This window comes from Semicossyphus pulcher, unplaced genomic scaffold (assembly GCF_022749685.1).
Source record: "Semicossyphus pulcher isolate SPU_LCO1_2020_fin unplaced genomic scaffold, fSemPul1.0.p SCAF_20, whole genome shotgun sequence".
In the NCBI taxonomy this organism is placed as follows: Eukaryota; Metazoa; Chordata; class Actinopteri; order Labriformes; family Labridae; genus Semicossyphus; species Semicossyphus pulcher.
Genome location: NW_027211694.1, coordinates 14,510,922 through 14,526,464, shown reverse-complemented (window position 1 = coordinate 14,526,464; position 15,543 = coordinate 14,510,922). Strand labels below are relative to the sequence as shown.

At 43.8% G+C, this 15,543-nt stretch overlaps 1 protein-coding gene across 1 annotated transcript in view; it reads right to left on the bottom strand.

The window, feature by feature from the left end:
* foxp2 (forkhead box P2) overlaps positions 1 to 15,543 on the bottom strand; it is a 102,404-nt gene that overhangs the window by 49,831 nt on the left and 37,030 nt on the right. Inside the window, exon 4 of the mRNA XM_069670793.1 lies at positions 12,680 to 12,866. Coding sequence (XP_069526894.1) covers positions 12,680 to 12,856 — 177 coding nt within the window. The 5' untranslated portion in view covers positions 12,857 to 12,866. The remainder of the gene's footprint in view (positions 1 to 12,679; positions 12,867 to 15,543) is intronic.

The following is a 15,543-nucleotide window of genomic DNA, read 5'->3' as shown; positions in this document are numbered from 1 at the left end:
AAAGATTTGCTCGACTTTTTCTTTTTTTTGTATGTGAGGAAAATCGTCCATATTGATCACTCGCTCTCTTTACTTTCCACCTCGAATCAACTCCCCCCCTCTCCTCCCCCTGCTCATCGCTCATATCCGATTATTTATTTCCTCCTCTCATCTTTCTGTCTTTCTTCCCCCACGTCTCTCACCCCTTGTTTATTGATTCTCTAGATTAAGAATTCCTGAGGTGGAGGATTGTAACACACAAGCATCAAATTATTTTGGGGTGTGCTTATTTGCCTTTCCCTTGCATCTATTTGGCCTGTGTCTGTAGACAATTATGCCTCCCCAGCCCCAGACTCAGGTGCTAATAATGAAGGACAAATAGAATCATATGTGTAAACTTCCCCCACTGATGAAAATTTATATTAACTTTCTGCCACAGTAAACAGAGCTGCATAGCTACACCCTCCCGGGAGGATTGACGAGATGAATTTGCTCGCTCCTACCCCAGGAAGGAACCTCGTATATGGGGGGGGGAGTGATGGAGGTGGGAGGAGCTCCGAGCTCCATTGTGTAACCTCACACTTATTTTTCCAAGACAAAACATAGGTCTGTTTTGCCCATCAGATATATAAAGTGTGTGTGTTTATGTCTGTGAGAGGGAGTTGAAAAGTGCACATGCACCAATATGTACGCGTCTGCTTCTGCTCTGCCGCTGGGAGGCCGAGCCAGCAATAACAAGGAGCGCGGCCTGCTGTCGCTCACTGCGACCGCTAACATTCGCTAACATTCACCCACCTCCTGCTGCTTACACTGTGGATATTCTGTGCAAAATACAATGATGTATCTGTTCTAGCGAGGGGGAGTAATTGTTTTAAGCTGAGCTTTAACACAGAAGCACCGAAGGAAATGTGAAAAATGTGTATTTTTAGCAGGTTTAAAAGTTGAGCCTTAAATGCTAAATACTAGCTTATTAGCTCTTAGTCATACATGTGTCATAACCGCTTCTGTTTGCAGCTCTTTTTCTGTTATCTCAGTGTTTTTCTACCCACAATGTCCCCTTTTTCTCCTCTCACTCGCTTATTCTGCTGGTGGCTTAAGCAAAGTCTTCACTTTGACCTGCTGCAGCGCTACGTTTAGATAAGGTGACAGCAGGCCCATTCAGCAGCGCTCTTTATCTACTGCTGCTCTTAGGGAAGTCCTTTAGAGGCAGACAAGTGAGAGCTAGCACAATATACTATCACAAAGAGACAGACAGAGAAGAAGAAGAGGAGAGGCCGGGGAAGGTATTTGTGCGGCTGGAAGACGGGAGAGCGGATTGTGTGTGTGTGTGTTTAACGTGGACGACGACAGTGTGTGTGTGAGGTCAAGTGTTGTTGTTTTTTTTTGTAGCAAAGCTGGTATGAGGCAGCCACACATTCTCTGTCGGTCACACACACTTTCTAACTCCTGAAATGCTCGATTTCTTCTTCAGGTGATTATGATCCCTCTCCTTTTCGCAGTTCCAGGTGAGTGGAGGTCACACAGCTGGAAGAATACCTGATTTGAAATGTTGCGTTCAGGCGTAGCTCGTGCTGAGCACGGCGGAAAAAATGGAATTGCGGGGAGAGATTTCATTTGCTGGGACTCAGTTGAGAATAAATAGTAGAAATAATAAGCGCAGCTAAAGTTACATAGTGATACACACTCACTTTTTAGCCTGCTGTAGCTAACTCGAGCGCGAGAAAATAGCTGTGTTACAGCACAAGCTAGCATTTTCTCATCATTCTTTCAGAGCATCAGACATTGAATGAAGTTGTTTTTCACTGTCTGTCTTTGTTGACAAGGCCTTATTAAGAGGCTCCCACTCCAAAAGCATGGCCAGAGGCGACTAGCGATCTGACTGGCACCAGAGAACAAGCAGCTGCCGCGGAAGAGATGCTTTTTTTCCAGCAGAACGCCAATACCAATAGATGCTGTTAGAAAGATGAATGTGCTGACACGTGTGTGCACACCGGGAGACGCGCGCACAAACATAAAGACCGGGGGTTTTTTGAGGTAAATAAAAGGTTGCTGCATCCTGGGTAGGTAGACTACATTTAAGTGTGCAGCAGATACACACTCGGATCCCACACAGGAACACAAAACAATGATTAGGCAAAGCAGGAAAGCTACTGATCGCACTTTCATCCTTTATTGTGTGCGCACGTGCGCTCACACAAGCAAACTGTTGATGCCTGCTGCTTTGTGCGTGTCTATCTGTGTATGTGCGCATGTGTGTACATCAGATCCCGTCTTGGGGGGGCTCTGCTGTTGCGGGTCAATAGTATAAGTGTCTGTCTGTCTGGTCCTGCAGCGCTCAGGTTAAGTGCTGAGTCGAAGTGTTCTCCTGTTCTGGGGTCGATGACAGAGCGCCCTGACCTTAGCTGTGAATGACATCACCTCGACCGTGGCATTGCTAACCCTGAGTCTGACCTGAAGGTGAAAAGATAATACACTAAACAAATATTACATAACAGCCATAGCCATAAGTAATTAACACAGTTTTTACATGTTTATGCGCCTACTTTGTCTTGCTATTAGCCCCAGTTGGGTGAGAATCGCTCCCAATAGGGTGTGATGCAGCTTCCAACAAAGGCAACACTTACCCCAAAGATCGACTCAATAAAAAGCCACTACATCTGCCCGTGGAAGGGCACCAGATCACATTCCCTCTCTCCTTATGTAACGCGTATCTTCGCCCGTGCCCCTCCTCTCTTTTCCCTCCTCCGCCCTGCATTGTACCTCGCTAGTTGTCTTGTGAATATTCCAATTACAGCGATGTGCATTTGACCTTTAAATGTCCTGTAGAAGATATAGTTATCTGCCTTCCACTCTGACACCCGGCGTCTATCAATCAGCGTTCCAGCCACCTCCACCTCCGCCCCTCTCACGAGAAGACGCTGCCAGACTGAGCTGGGGATGGAAATGTGTTGAGGCATGTGTGTGAGAGAAAAAAGATGGAGCTATCATGAGCAAAGACTGTGACTTGTCCCGGTGATAAAAATGTAAGAATGCGTATGGTTTACACACAAACACACACATTTCTTTCTTTCATCTGCCACCAGCCTGACTGATCCTCCCGTCCATAAACAAAGCCGCCTCCTCCTCCAGCGGCATCCTATATCACGCTTCTGAGCGCAAGCAAAGCGTGAGCGAAGTCATACTTCTTTCAGTTTCATTTTTTTGCTCCCCGCCCTTTTCCAAAGGGCTAATCTACATCTTTCATTGAATCAAGAATGGAAATTCACGAGAAATGCTTCTTTTTCAATTTCATGCTGAAGTAGCTCAAGTTAGTGGATGTAATTTCTCCTAACAAGAAAATTTATCACTCTGTCGCACACTTAGTCCGGCTCCTTTCTGCTACTCTTTTTTTTCCTTAAAGCTTGGGCTTTGATAAATGTGCCAAAAGCATGATCACTCCCTTCATAGCGCTCAATACAAGGACGGAACAATTACAGTGGTTATTAAAAAAATAAAACCTCTGGCTGAAATGTGTATGAAAGATAAATGACATATCATTTAGGGGTGTGAAGGCATTACAGAATTAAGAGTAAGCGGGGGGATGGGGGTTGTTTTACACATTCTGTAGGGACCTTAATGTCTGAGCTTGAGGATTATGTCACGGTACAGACACAAGGAAAGAAAAGCAGTTATTTGGAGTGGGATTCTGCAAAAAAGTAGTCCCTTTCTGTGACAATACTTCTGGGGAAAGACCGACGATGCACAAATCCATTTGAAGTTTTGTGCAAATTGCGATTATCGGCTTCCCGCTGAATTGGAAGATGAAGTCCAAACAGGTGAAAGAAAGGGAATGCATGAAGAATAGTATCGCTGAAACAATACCACGCATGGCCAGGCCGACGGGGCTAATGTATATTTATCATGTAAACTTCTGATAAATGCATATGCAGAAACAATCAAATCTCCGTGTTTCATTTGGGAGATTTTCGCAAGCGTGAAACCAATATCAGCTTAGTGTCTAGTCGAGCTTGAAGTGCCGCGCCCGGCCCCCCCTCACAAAAGCATGTTCTGCATATGCTCGTGGGCTTTTTATCGGGGTGGAACGAGCAGCTTTGTGGTGCTATCGCTGATCAATTCGTGCGAGTTAAGCCCCCGCAGTGTGGGTAAATAAGCAGTGGTTAGGTGTTGATGAGGAATGGCAGGCTGGCTGGCGGAGCCTGTCTATCTCTGCGGTGACGCAATAGTGCAACTTCCATTATGAACCTCAGGCTGGAGTGAATCTTATTCTCTGCATCTGCCTAAAAATGCTCACTTTACACTCCAGAAGGACTTATTTTTCCCCCTGTGGAGACTTTTCTTTACCTTTCTGTTTATTCCATTTAAAAATGCGGCAAACAAAGTGTCTGCCATTATGATAGAGTTGTAAATGATACAGATGTCAGCCCACCTTGACAGGAAAGTAAGGACCCGGCCTTGGCTGATACACTCTAAAACCCAGCAGCTTCAGCTCTAAAGCCTGCAGTGAAGAGCGCCAAAGCCGACGCTAAGTGACATGTCAGTCAGTTCGTCTGTTCGGAGCCTTCAATTCCCCCCGGCCGGAGCTTATTTACTGCATTTGTATGAAAAGCTGTGAAGGGGAGAGGACCGAGAGCCCCGGCTGGATCTCTTACATATGTATACAGTGTTTGGAGGCAAAGCGTAAAAGAGCATCTCCCCCCTTTTGCAGCCTGCTAGCGTTACAACTACAAACAACTGGGGAGAGCCATTTATATATTCAAAAATGGGTCAGGGATGAAGGTAATCGGAGCAGCGGAGAGTGTTAACAAGGGCAACAGAAGGAGGAAAAAACGGCGATGATACCTGGAGTCTGTGAGGCGAGAATTCAAAGAGAGCACAGGTGACGGTAGAGACGCTACGTTCTCGCTAGTCATCTTCTTGAAGTCATATTAGTTAGAGAAGGGGAATGAAGGAGGGGGGTTGTACACACAACAAACCATCAGGCATGCGTTTCAGAGTCTGATTTGTTACTATTCATGGCTAAAGCGGAGAGGAACTGTAATACTAGACATGCTTGTTAAATTCACAACACTCCAAAGCTGCCTTCTAGCAAATCCTGTCTTTTGGTTGTCAGCTTAAGACTACCCCGGCATATGCATATGTAGGATTTTTAAGCTCTGTTAAATGGATAGCGGTGTCGCGGCCTATCAAATGACTGTAAGCCACTTGGATTTTTTTTTGGTTAAGGGGGGGGTGGGGGGATGCATTTACAGAAAGAGCACACAGCAGTGCGTTACCTTGTGCGCATTGGAAAGCAAAACCCCCAAATAAACGTGTTTTCTCTATCCTGTTAACTCCGCTTTGGAGCACAGCAGAGCTATTTACATGTGTGTTTTCCGGCTGCGGGTGACAGTAAGACTCCACCCCGCCATATTAACGACTGGTACTCTGTTTAAGCCGACGACAGGGGAGTGGCAACAAACAATGACAGAATGCTTGTTTTCGATTGTGAGGCCGCGACAGATGAGACGCCATTCGCCACCAGAGCAGTTTGCAAATAAATTATTGTGAAGGGTATTGAGCTGAAGCAATTGCTCAGCTCACTCAGAGAAAGTGTGTGTTTGCAGGAGTGTGTGTATGCATGCCTGTGTGTGTGTGTGTGTGTGTTTGTGCTGGTGTGAGTGGATGTATGGATCCAGTGCCATTTATTTCCCAGAGCTGGAGCGGGGCAGTTAGGGAGGCGTAAAAGGAAATGAGTTGTGAAGTGGCCATTGATCCCGGCCCGTGCTGTGTTGGCTGGAGACTGGAGGGCTACTGGCCACAGTGTGTGTGACTCGATGGCTGCCTCTTATTTACACTGAGGTGGTTAACCCTGGCCCAGTTCATTTATCATGGGCTAATGCGCTTCACAGGAAAAAAGGGGAAAGTGTGTCAGATAGAGTTGTTTTGATACTGATACTGGTAGCGATACTGATACTGGCCAATACCAATATCGATACTGGCTCATACCAATACTCGTATCAATACTGACATTGGCCAATAGCAATACTGGTATCGATATCCATACTGGCTAATAACAATACTGATATTGCTACTGATACTGGCCAATAGAAATGTTGTTGTCGATACTGATACTGACCAATACCAATACAAGAATAGATACTTATAATGGCCAATACCAATACTGATAATGATACTGATACTGGCTGATACCACTACTGGTATCGATACTGATACTGGCCAATACTAATACTGATAACAATATTGATACTGGCCGATACCACTACTGGTATTGATACTGATACTAGCTCATACCAATACAAGAATAGATACTGATAATGGCCAATACTAATACTGATAACAATATTGATACTGGCCGATACCACTACTGGTATTGATACTGATACTAGCTCATACCAATACTAACATCGATACTGATACTGGCCAATACCAATGCTAGAATAGACAATGATACTGGCTGATACTGATATCGATACTGATCCTGGCTCATACCAATACTGATATTGATACTGATACTGGCCAATACTGATACAGGCCGATACCGACACTAGTATCATATCGGTCGCTATCCGCAATAATGCACAGATACCAAACCAATCGCTCTACATACACTCTGCTGGTCTTGGCAAATTATCGTGTTTCATTTACAAACAACAACAATATGGCGCTAGCAGAGAGTGTAATGTTAATCAAACTAGCAAAATATTGCCAATAAGTGTTTTTCCACCACTTTTATATATATTTTTATCAAAGGGGTTCTCAGTATCGGCCAATAGTTCCGTCTTGGAACTCAAGATATTGGAATCAGTATCGGTATCGGGAAGGGCAAATTGGTATGAGAACATCTTTAGAGTCAGGTCAAACAAAAGACCCAAATTGATGTATGAAATTTGCTTCATTAAATGCATTTAATGTTGAAAAATGTACACATGGTTTAAAATTTCCTAAGATTGATTTTTTTATTAGCAAAAATTACAGTATTATCTGCTTTCTCTACCTGTCCTGCCCCTCTACCTCCACCACACTGCCTACTCACAGCCCCCAACTGCTTGAGCATAAAACACCCATAAGTGTTTATTTCCAGCAGATTTCCCTCCGTCTATCTCTCTCATCCTCTCCACTCCTCCAGCGCCCGCTCCCTCTCTCTCTCTCTGTCCCTTTCTCCTCGTCTCTCTTTCAAGCCTTGCAGCTTGACATTTCGCCGTGCTCTCGGGGGACTCCTGTGCGAAATGGAGTTACTGGGAGAGCGCCACTGTAAATTCCAGAAGGCCACATGTAATGTGTCTTAAACATAGATGGACAGGCCAGGTTTGGAGGAGCTGAAGAATGAGACGGAGGAGAAAAAAGGTGGAGGAAGAGGTGGCGTCTGGATAGATAATAGAATAATACTGTGTTTTGTCTGGGGAAGGGTGAGCAAACAGAAGCTGTGCTGTCATTCACACCCCTATATCTTTAGTGTCATCGCAGAGGGGGAAACTACAGGCCTATATGTCACAGGCCTGTATGTACTATCCTGTAGGGAGCGTCTGCCAATAGCCAGGCTTGAAATAAAAAGAAGGATGGCTTTCATTGTAAATAAGCCCAACACAAGGATTGCTAGGTAGGAGCTGTCTTTTCTCTGAAAGGGGGAATAATTTTACAAAGACATACAGTTCACGCTGCTTCCTTAATGCTCCTCCAGCCTTTACAGGAAGCCCTTATCTCCTCACAGATGATGACGGCCAACAAAAGGCTCCTTTATGAATTCGTTCATATTTCAGCGGAGGTCTGTCTCCTGTCCTGAGAGGTGATTGATGCGTCAGGCCGCGGCCGGTGTCTTATTTACACAGTTGAGTGGGGCAATCTCAGGCCTGAAAGATAAACCTAATGAGCTTCTTTGTGTAAGGGTGCAAATGAGAGACACCAGCCCTCCCTCCGCCTCCCTCCCTCTTTCCCTTTTCCATCCAAAGGGACAGTCTGGGTGATTAGGCCTTTAAATTATGCTCAAGGGCAAAGCCCAGATTTGCATCTTAGGTGCGTGTGTGTGTGTGTGTGGGTGTGTGTGTGTGCTCTCAGAGAAAGACAGAGAGGCAGGTGAAGGGCAGAGAGAAAGATGCTTGAGGCTTGTTTGTGAGAGGTGATGCTAGGTGAAGACAGTATTTTTAGTATTTACCCGCATTAAACAACAAACTTGAGTTGTTATAAGAGGAGGCAGAGCTCACACGTCTGTCAAATAAGCACACACACACATACACACGCGCGCTGTCTTTTCGTCCTTTGTCTGTGGGGTAACTTTCTCCCTAATGACTTTCATTTTTGGGGGAGAATTTCATTTGCCCCTAAACCCTAAATATTACCCATCACTTGCTGTCACATTCCTCATCCCTTCCTTTTCCCGAAGCTAAACAGCGAGGAAGGCAGGTTAATTGCTGTCACTCTCAAGTTGGACCACTGCCTAACTCCCGTGTAGCGACAGGGTTAGCCTGGGAGTAAGATGGCACCTCGGCGCACTTGCGGTAATTTATGTCAAAAATGCTGCAGTCATTTAAATGGGGTTGGATGGTTTGCATTTTGCTGCATCATGTGCCTCGGGAAACAGGGACGGATGCATACTTAAACCAGTTTACCAACATGTAGACTGTGGCAACACTCCAGCGTAAAGTGCATTTTTGTGCAAAACTTTAAGAAAACATGCCACAAACAATGAGAAAATCTGAAGTAAACACAAGAGCAGTCCCAGGAAATAGATCACGGACTCAAACTTTAAATTATGCATGTATTTTTCTTCGCAATTGGTTGTTTTTTACTCAGAGTAGTGACAAGGTTGTCCCTAAAAGAACAGCCACAATAGAGCACCCATGGCCTCCGTCTTGCTCTGAATATCAATATACTTCTTACAGTATGAGTCTATTTAGAGGGGGCAGTCGCCCTGTGTATTGGCTCATCAATCCCACTGATAACCCCGTGCAGGATTAAGTCTACAGACCGCTGTAATCAACTAACAGCCTCATTATGGGACATTATGGTATAGATCTGAAGATCAATGCATAGCTCCCGTGTACATACGTAGCAGCATCTAATATTAAACCATAAGACTGAGTGTAGTCAATGATAAATTGATTGCTAATATGAGCTCAGCACATTTTTTAAAGCGAAGGGGGGGGAGCTTTTATAGCGGAGTAATTAAGGCCGTGCTACATTCATCATTTGCTGTGATACATATCTGGAGCTGGCAAATTGCAATCAGATACAGTGGGTATCTAATCTGTGATCTCAAATCAAATTAGGTCTATTTAGACAACCTTGGGAATGGGGTGATGAAACCCGGACGGGAAATTAGGGGTTGGAAATTCAATTGTGACATGATGGGGGGACAGAGCGTGCAGCTTTTTATATTGAATGAAACCACCTTTATGAAGAGGTTATATGGTGCAAACAAAAAAAAAAAACTATTTGGATATGTGAGAATTGCTCCCGTGTAACCTGGCTGAATCCAAGGCGAGCAGACCTTAAGATGCTGCTTTTCTAATTATAGCTGCAGGTGGTATTTTGGAGCTGCTAAGGTAATGGCAGAACCCACAGGGACAGTGGAGAATTCATCAGTGCTTATTATTAATCATCCCCCCAGCAGCGTGATGAGAGACCGGAGCTCCTATACCCAGCGGACCACTCAATGTCATTCCAAATATGGGTGGAAAATTACACCCAACAGCCTTTGCTTCAGAATGGACTCAGAGCGGGAGACGTGGGCTGGAATTTTTTAAAAGCCGCTCACAGGTGCGAGAAAAAGAAGTGGACACAGATGCATGCACGTATCTGCAAACATCGGCTTCTTCAAATGAGCACGCTAGCAGCCGCAAAAAAGCAAAGCTCTCTGCATTTAAAAAAAACAAAACGTCCATGTTTCGTCTTCTTCTTCCTCGGACCGTGCTCTCTCTCCTCACAGGAAGTGTGTGTGAAGTTAACAGCACAGGGCCCCTGTTTTAAAAAGCCTCCAGAGACCTGTTAGCTGGACTGCTCATTTCAATGTGTCTGTCTCAGGGCTGAGGGGGGGGGGGAGAGAAGGCTCGGGCTGGCCTCTTTACAAGGCGCACACTGTCACATCCTCTCCCAACCCCACCCACCCACCCACCCAGTAACTTGCAACCACGAGCTCTCAGCCGCACGTCCGTCTCAGAGATTTAACTACACACTTTATGCTTACGTCGCCTTTTCTCTCTCAGTGCTGTGGCTGGGTTTTTTTTACGGCATGGTTTCTTTGCTTTGAGATGACTTACTGAGTTTACATCCACACACACTTTCCTCTGCTTGTATCAGCCTAATCTTATAGTTTATTGTCTCTTATTAGATCTTTAAATGTTTAAGAGATGCCTTCAAGTGACTACAAAATAAAAGTCACAAAACGTTCCTCAAATTATCTGAAACAACTTGTTATTTGCACATTTTTATCTCGTGAAAATTTTAAATAAATTGCAATTTTAAAAAAGACAGATATTACATCTCTACATGCTTAATATAGATGTAGGCAGGTTTCTACAAAATAAAAGTCCCAAAACATTTCTCAAATCATCTGAAGCTACTCCTTATTTGAACCCTTTTCCCTTACTAAATTTTAAATGAACTGCAATAAAAAATACAGGTGTTGTCTTTTATAAGATCTCTACATGTTTATCAGAGATGTAGGCCAGTTCCTTCAAAATAAAAGCCACAAATCATTTCTAAAACGAATCTTAAAACTATTTCTTTTCATCTAATAAAAATGTAAAAATGAATGACAGCAAAAATGCAGATGTTGTCTCTAATAAGATCAACATGTTTATCAGAGATGTAGGCAAGTTCCTACAAAATAAAAGTCCAAAACATTTCCCAAACCATCTAAAGCTTCTCCTTATTTGAGTTTTTTTGCTCTTACAAAATGTTAAATGAATTGCAATAAAAAATATGATATTGTCTGGTATAAGATACCTCCATATTCCTTAGATATGTCTTGTTACTACAAAATAAAAGTCCCAAAACATTTCTAGTATTACTTTGTATCTTATAAAAATGTAAAATGAATGACATTAAAAATACAGATGTTGTCTCGTATGAGACCAACATGTTTATTACAGATGTAGGCAAGTTCCTACAAAATAAAAGTCCCAAATTGGATATTTATTAAATGAATTGCAATAAAAAATAAAAAATAAAATCTTGTATAAAAATGCTCAAAAAGAACAAACACTTTGTAGAACAAAACAAAGCATGCTCCTTTGATACAACAGTTAAAAAGCATCTTCTTATCCGGCTTTCTATCTCTCTCTATTTCACCCTCTATCTGCAGAGCATCAACACAGAGAGAAAGCACTCCTCCACCCGATACCTTCAAATGTAAAAGAGTGATGACTGAGAGAGGGAGAGGATTGACCCCAATCAGGTGTGTGTGTGTGTGTATAGGAAGAGTGGCACAGTGGTGATAAATGGGGGGGGGGGTGAGGCCACGAGGGTGCTGCTGCGGCCACCAGCAGGACCGCTGGGGTCGTGTTGTGTACGGAGGATGGGTGCTGGGATGGGGGCATGGGGGATGGAGGATTTTGCACCCCTGCAGCACACACACACACACACCGGCATCTATCGCACCAAAGTGACCACAGGCGTTCAGCTGCTTCGGATAAAGTACACACACACACACGTAGGAAAAAACTCTTGCATACCATCGAGCGCAAGAGGACAGAGCGCATCATTACAAACCTGCGGCGTTGCCCCCCTCCGCCCCGAAGCGCGGCCCTCTGACCTCGTCTCCCACTGCTCTTTTGGCAAACTGTCAAAGCCATCATTCACCGTGAAAAGACACGAGAGACACTTGACTCCTTTACTCTGCTGGCGACTGACTTTCACAACTCCTGCCCCCCAAACACACACACACACACACACCCTGCAGCTCATTCACCCCCAACTCGCTCTGACTGGGAAGAATAGAGGCAAACAATAAAACATGAGGAAAAGTTAAAGAGATAAAGCTTTTAAAAGTGATCCCTCCTATTAAAGAAAGCAGTAAAATCAGTAGAATAAATACAAAACAGAGAGAAAATGTGGGTTTAAAAAATTACTTTTTAGACTGCAAGCAAATTATTCTTCAAAAAGTGTCCCGGTCAAAGGTTTCCCTGCCGCTGGTGCGTCTGTATCAGTGTGAGCCGAGTTAGGAGGCCCTCTGGTGGATACAGCTCTGCCATGACACACACACACACACACACACACACACACACACGAGACCCAAACTGATCCGTACGAAGCTCCAACACACACTTTTTCCCTTTCTCCATCTGTCTCTCTCTCTCTCTCTCTCTGCTGCTGTCACACATGCACACACACACACTGCTCGCACGGCCTCACACGTCTACGAGAAGCTCTCTAAACAAATAAATACAAATTGAAATGCAACTAAATCTTAAAGCAAGTCTGCGGGGGAAAAGCTTCAGGCAAAACAAACTACAGAGAAAATATACCAATGACAAAAACAGCCGATTGTTTACACTGTTTTTTTCCAAGGAAAAAAACACAAAAATATTGACATAAATGCACACAAAAATATATTTAAATGCACCTCCTGCCTGTGTAGAAAACCCAAGCGCTGCTTTAGAAGAGAGCAGAGCAGAGCAGAGTGGGAGAGCGAGTGGCAAACAGAGTGAGAGAGAGAGAGAGAGAGAGAGAGAGAGAGACGAGACGGGGGAGAAACACAACTTACCTGCTGTTGTTGCAGATGCAGCAGCTCGACTGTGCTTACTTCGCTGCTCGTGTCACCAGCGCTTGATCTCCCATCTCTACTGCCAGCCTCTAATTGGCTGCTGCTTAGGGTGCTCATTCCATTTTGACTCATTGAACTGTTGCTTATTGTCTCTGTGGCCGACTCCTGCATCATCATGATTTAAAACCTAGAAGTGATTAAGAGGCACCGGTTAGGGCTCTTCTCGTTACAATTCCCCCCCTTTTTTCCCTTTTTTTTTTTTTTAGTTGTTACGCTTCTATTATCAAGCCCTCAGTCCCCCTCTGCAAATTAAAGCATTTAAAGAAGAGGGAGGGGGGTAGAGGAGAAGGGGAAGAAGGGGGGGTTGGATGCAGGAGGAGCAATTATGCATTCATTGTGTAAATGAAGCAATACAAAGAGATGCACGTCCTGGTGCTGTTTCAAATGGGAGGGGTGGCTTAATGTGGATTTAAGCACTAAAATATGGGCACAAATCTACACCTCGTACTTTAAATTCATCGTTTATTTTTTAATAGAAATATATCTGTTTAAAATTAAGACAAAAATATGCTTAATTCTTAATATCTCAGACAGGAAGGCAACACAGACAGCAAAATGAAAGGCTCTCCTGAACCCTCTCCCCGTCTTGAAGCTGTCACATTTGGAGTGTGTGTCGCATGTGAATGAAGTTGCCTAATGACGCAAAGCTAATCATGCAAAATTAAAATTTGGAAGGGGGAGGGGAGGAGGAGGAGGAGCCGAATCACATGGTGCATGGCTGGTGATGAGCACTATAATGGGTTTGTCATCTTTGCTTTGGCTAAATAAAATCTGCAGGCTCAATCAGACTTTTATTTTGGAAGGGTTAAAAAAAAAAAACAGTGATCAAACTTTGCGGTGGGAGGTTTAGACGACATTTTTAGGAGTAAATAAATACGTGATTATGTGTTAATTTTCGGCGCATTTATTAAGCATGGAAAGCGGGTGAAAGCGAGAGAAAAGAAGGGAAAAAAATCTATCAGGAATATCACTAATGATTGTGCTAAAAACAGCATAAATTATGCATATTACCTCCTCTCTCTCCAGTAATAAATGTTTTATCATTTCCCCCCTGCATTTAATGCTCTGTACCTTCGCTGGGGCAGAGAGGAGCCCACCGACATCAGTCGACATGCTCTCTATAAATAAAAGACACCCAGACGCAACAATCGCTGACTGGAAATGCACCAAAGAATTATGGGTATTGTGCTGAGCGGTGGTAAATTATTTCTTTTAATATGTTAAGAAAATTTGAGAAATTTTATATTTTAAAAATGTAAAAAATACAGCAAGAACTATTCAAAAATATGCCATTATTTCAGTTTTAACAGTTTGCCACAAGCGTTTTTTCAAAATAAAAGCACATACATGCAACAAAAAAAGGCACAAATAATCATGATTGTGTGTGTGTGTGTTGTCTCAGCATTTGCACCCAGCTCACATGGTACCCAGTGTTTATTCTCTGGCCGGTAAATACCGTTTTAATAGAAGTGTGTACACGTCCTTCAATGTGTGTGTGTGTGTGTTTGTGTGTGTGTGTGTTTGACGAGGGGCAGATACAGGACAGGCCTTAAAGGATGTCCACAGCCAGGATAAACAGGATCCAGGCAGGGAGAACAAACAGGGCTGAGCTGTTACACAGAGCAGGGCGACAGCTGCCCGGGACACAAGTAAATAGGGAAGAGGCCAGGACAAGGCGTGCTTGTGAACAAACAGGCCCCTGTTTAACACCGCGCCGCTCACTACTGATGGAGAGAGACACGGGGAGAAAAGACAGAAAGAGAAGGAGAGAGAGAGAGAGAGAGAGAGGAGAAGCAGAGAGGGTGGGAGGGGGGTGACGGAGAGAGACAGATGAAAAGAATGAGAGGGAAAGGGAGAGTGAGTGGGAGGGAGGGAGGAAGGTGGAGGTGGAGAGGGGGGGGAAAGACTGGCACAATGTGACATCCAATCCGGTGATGAATCTCAGCATAAGAAACTCAAGGCTGCAGCCCGAGATCAGCCGGCTAATAAGTATTCAAATTAGGCATAAATTTTACATGCCCGATGTTTAAAATATTCAGAGAAAGACTGTCTGATTGCCTTTACTACAATTTTATGAACATTCTAATGGAGCCTGGATCTCTCCCTCTTTTTTTTTTTTCCTGCTTTCTTTCTCGGACCAGGGATGGATGTTCGGAAAAACTTGGAAGATATATGAGATGAGGAAATAAGGATTTTTAATAACGTCTGAATGCGACGCAAACTGCTGCGGAAGTCCGAGGAAAATTGCTACTTTGATATTAACAAACCTGTGAAATGGTTTTAATGTGCATACATATCGTTATTGATATATAAAACATTAATATTATGAAAAGAAATTAAAAATCGGACATCTTTGTGTGAGTAAAAAAAGGCATAATTTGATTTTAATACACAAACAATAGAAGTCTAATACGCAGCCTAATCTCAGCCCCATAATCTTCCCTCCCTCCTTCAAAATAAAATCCATGCAATATGTCTAACTGCAACATAATGATAATGCAGATATATGCAAAGTATATTCGCAGAGATCAGATGGTGCTTTAACCTTAATGACAGCGGTGAGATAAATTAATTAGCCATCTAAAGGCGGCATTCAAATCTGCCAATTAGAATGTCAATTAGAAACACAGCCGGGCTGCGGTGATGAGCGGGCGCCCGAGCTGCCGAGCCGACTGTGGGGGTGATGGGACTGTCACACACGCACGCCGAGACACAATACTCCAGAGAGACAGATAGTGACAATACTTGGCACCTGAGGGTGTGACTGTATGCATGTGTGTTTCTTGAATTTGAGTGGGCCTACA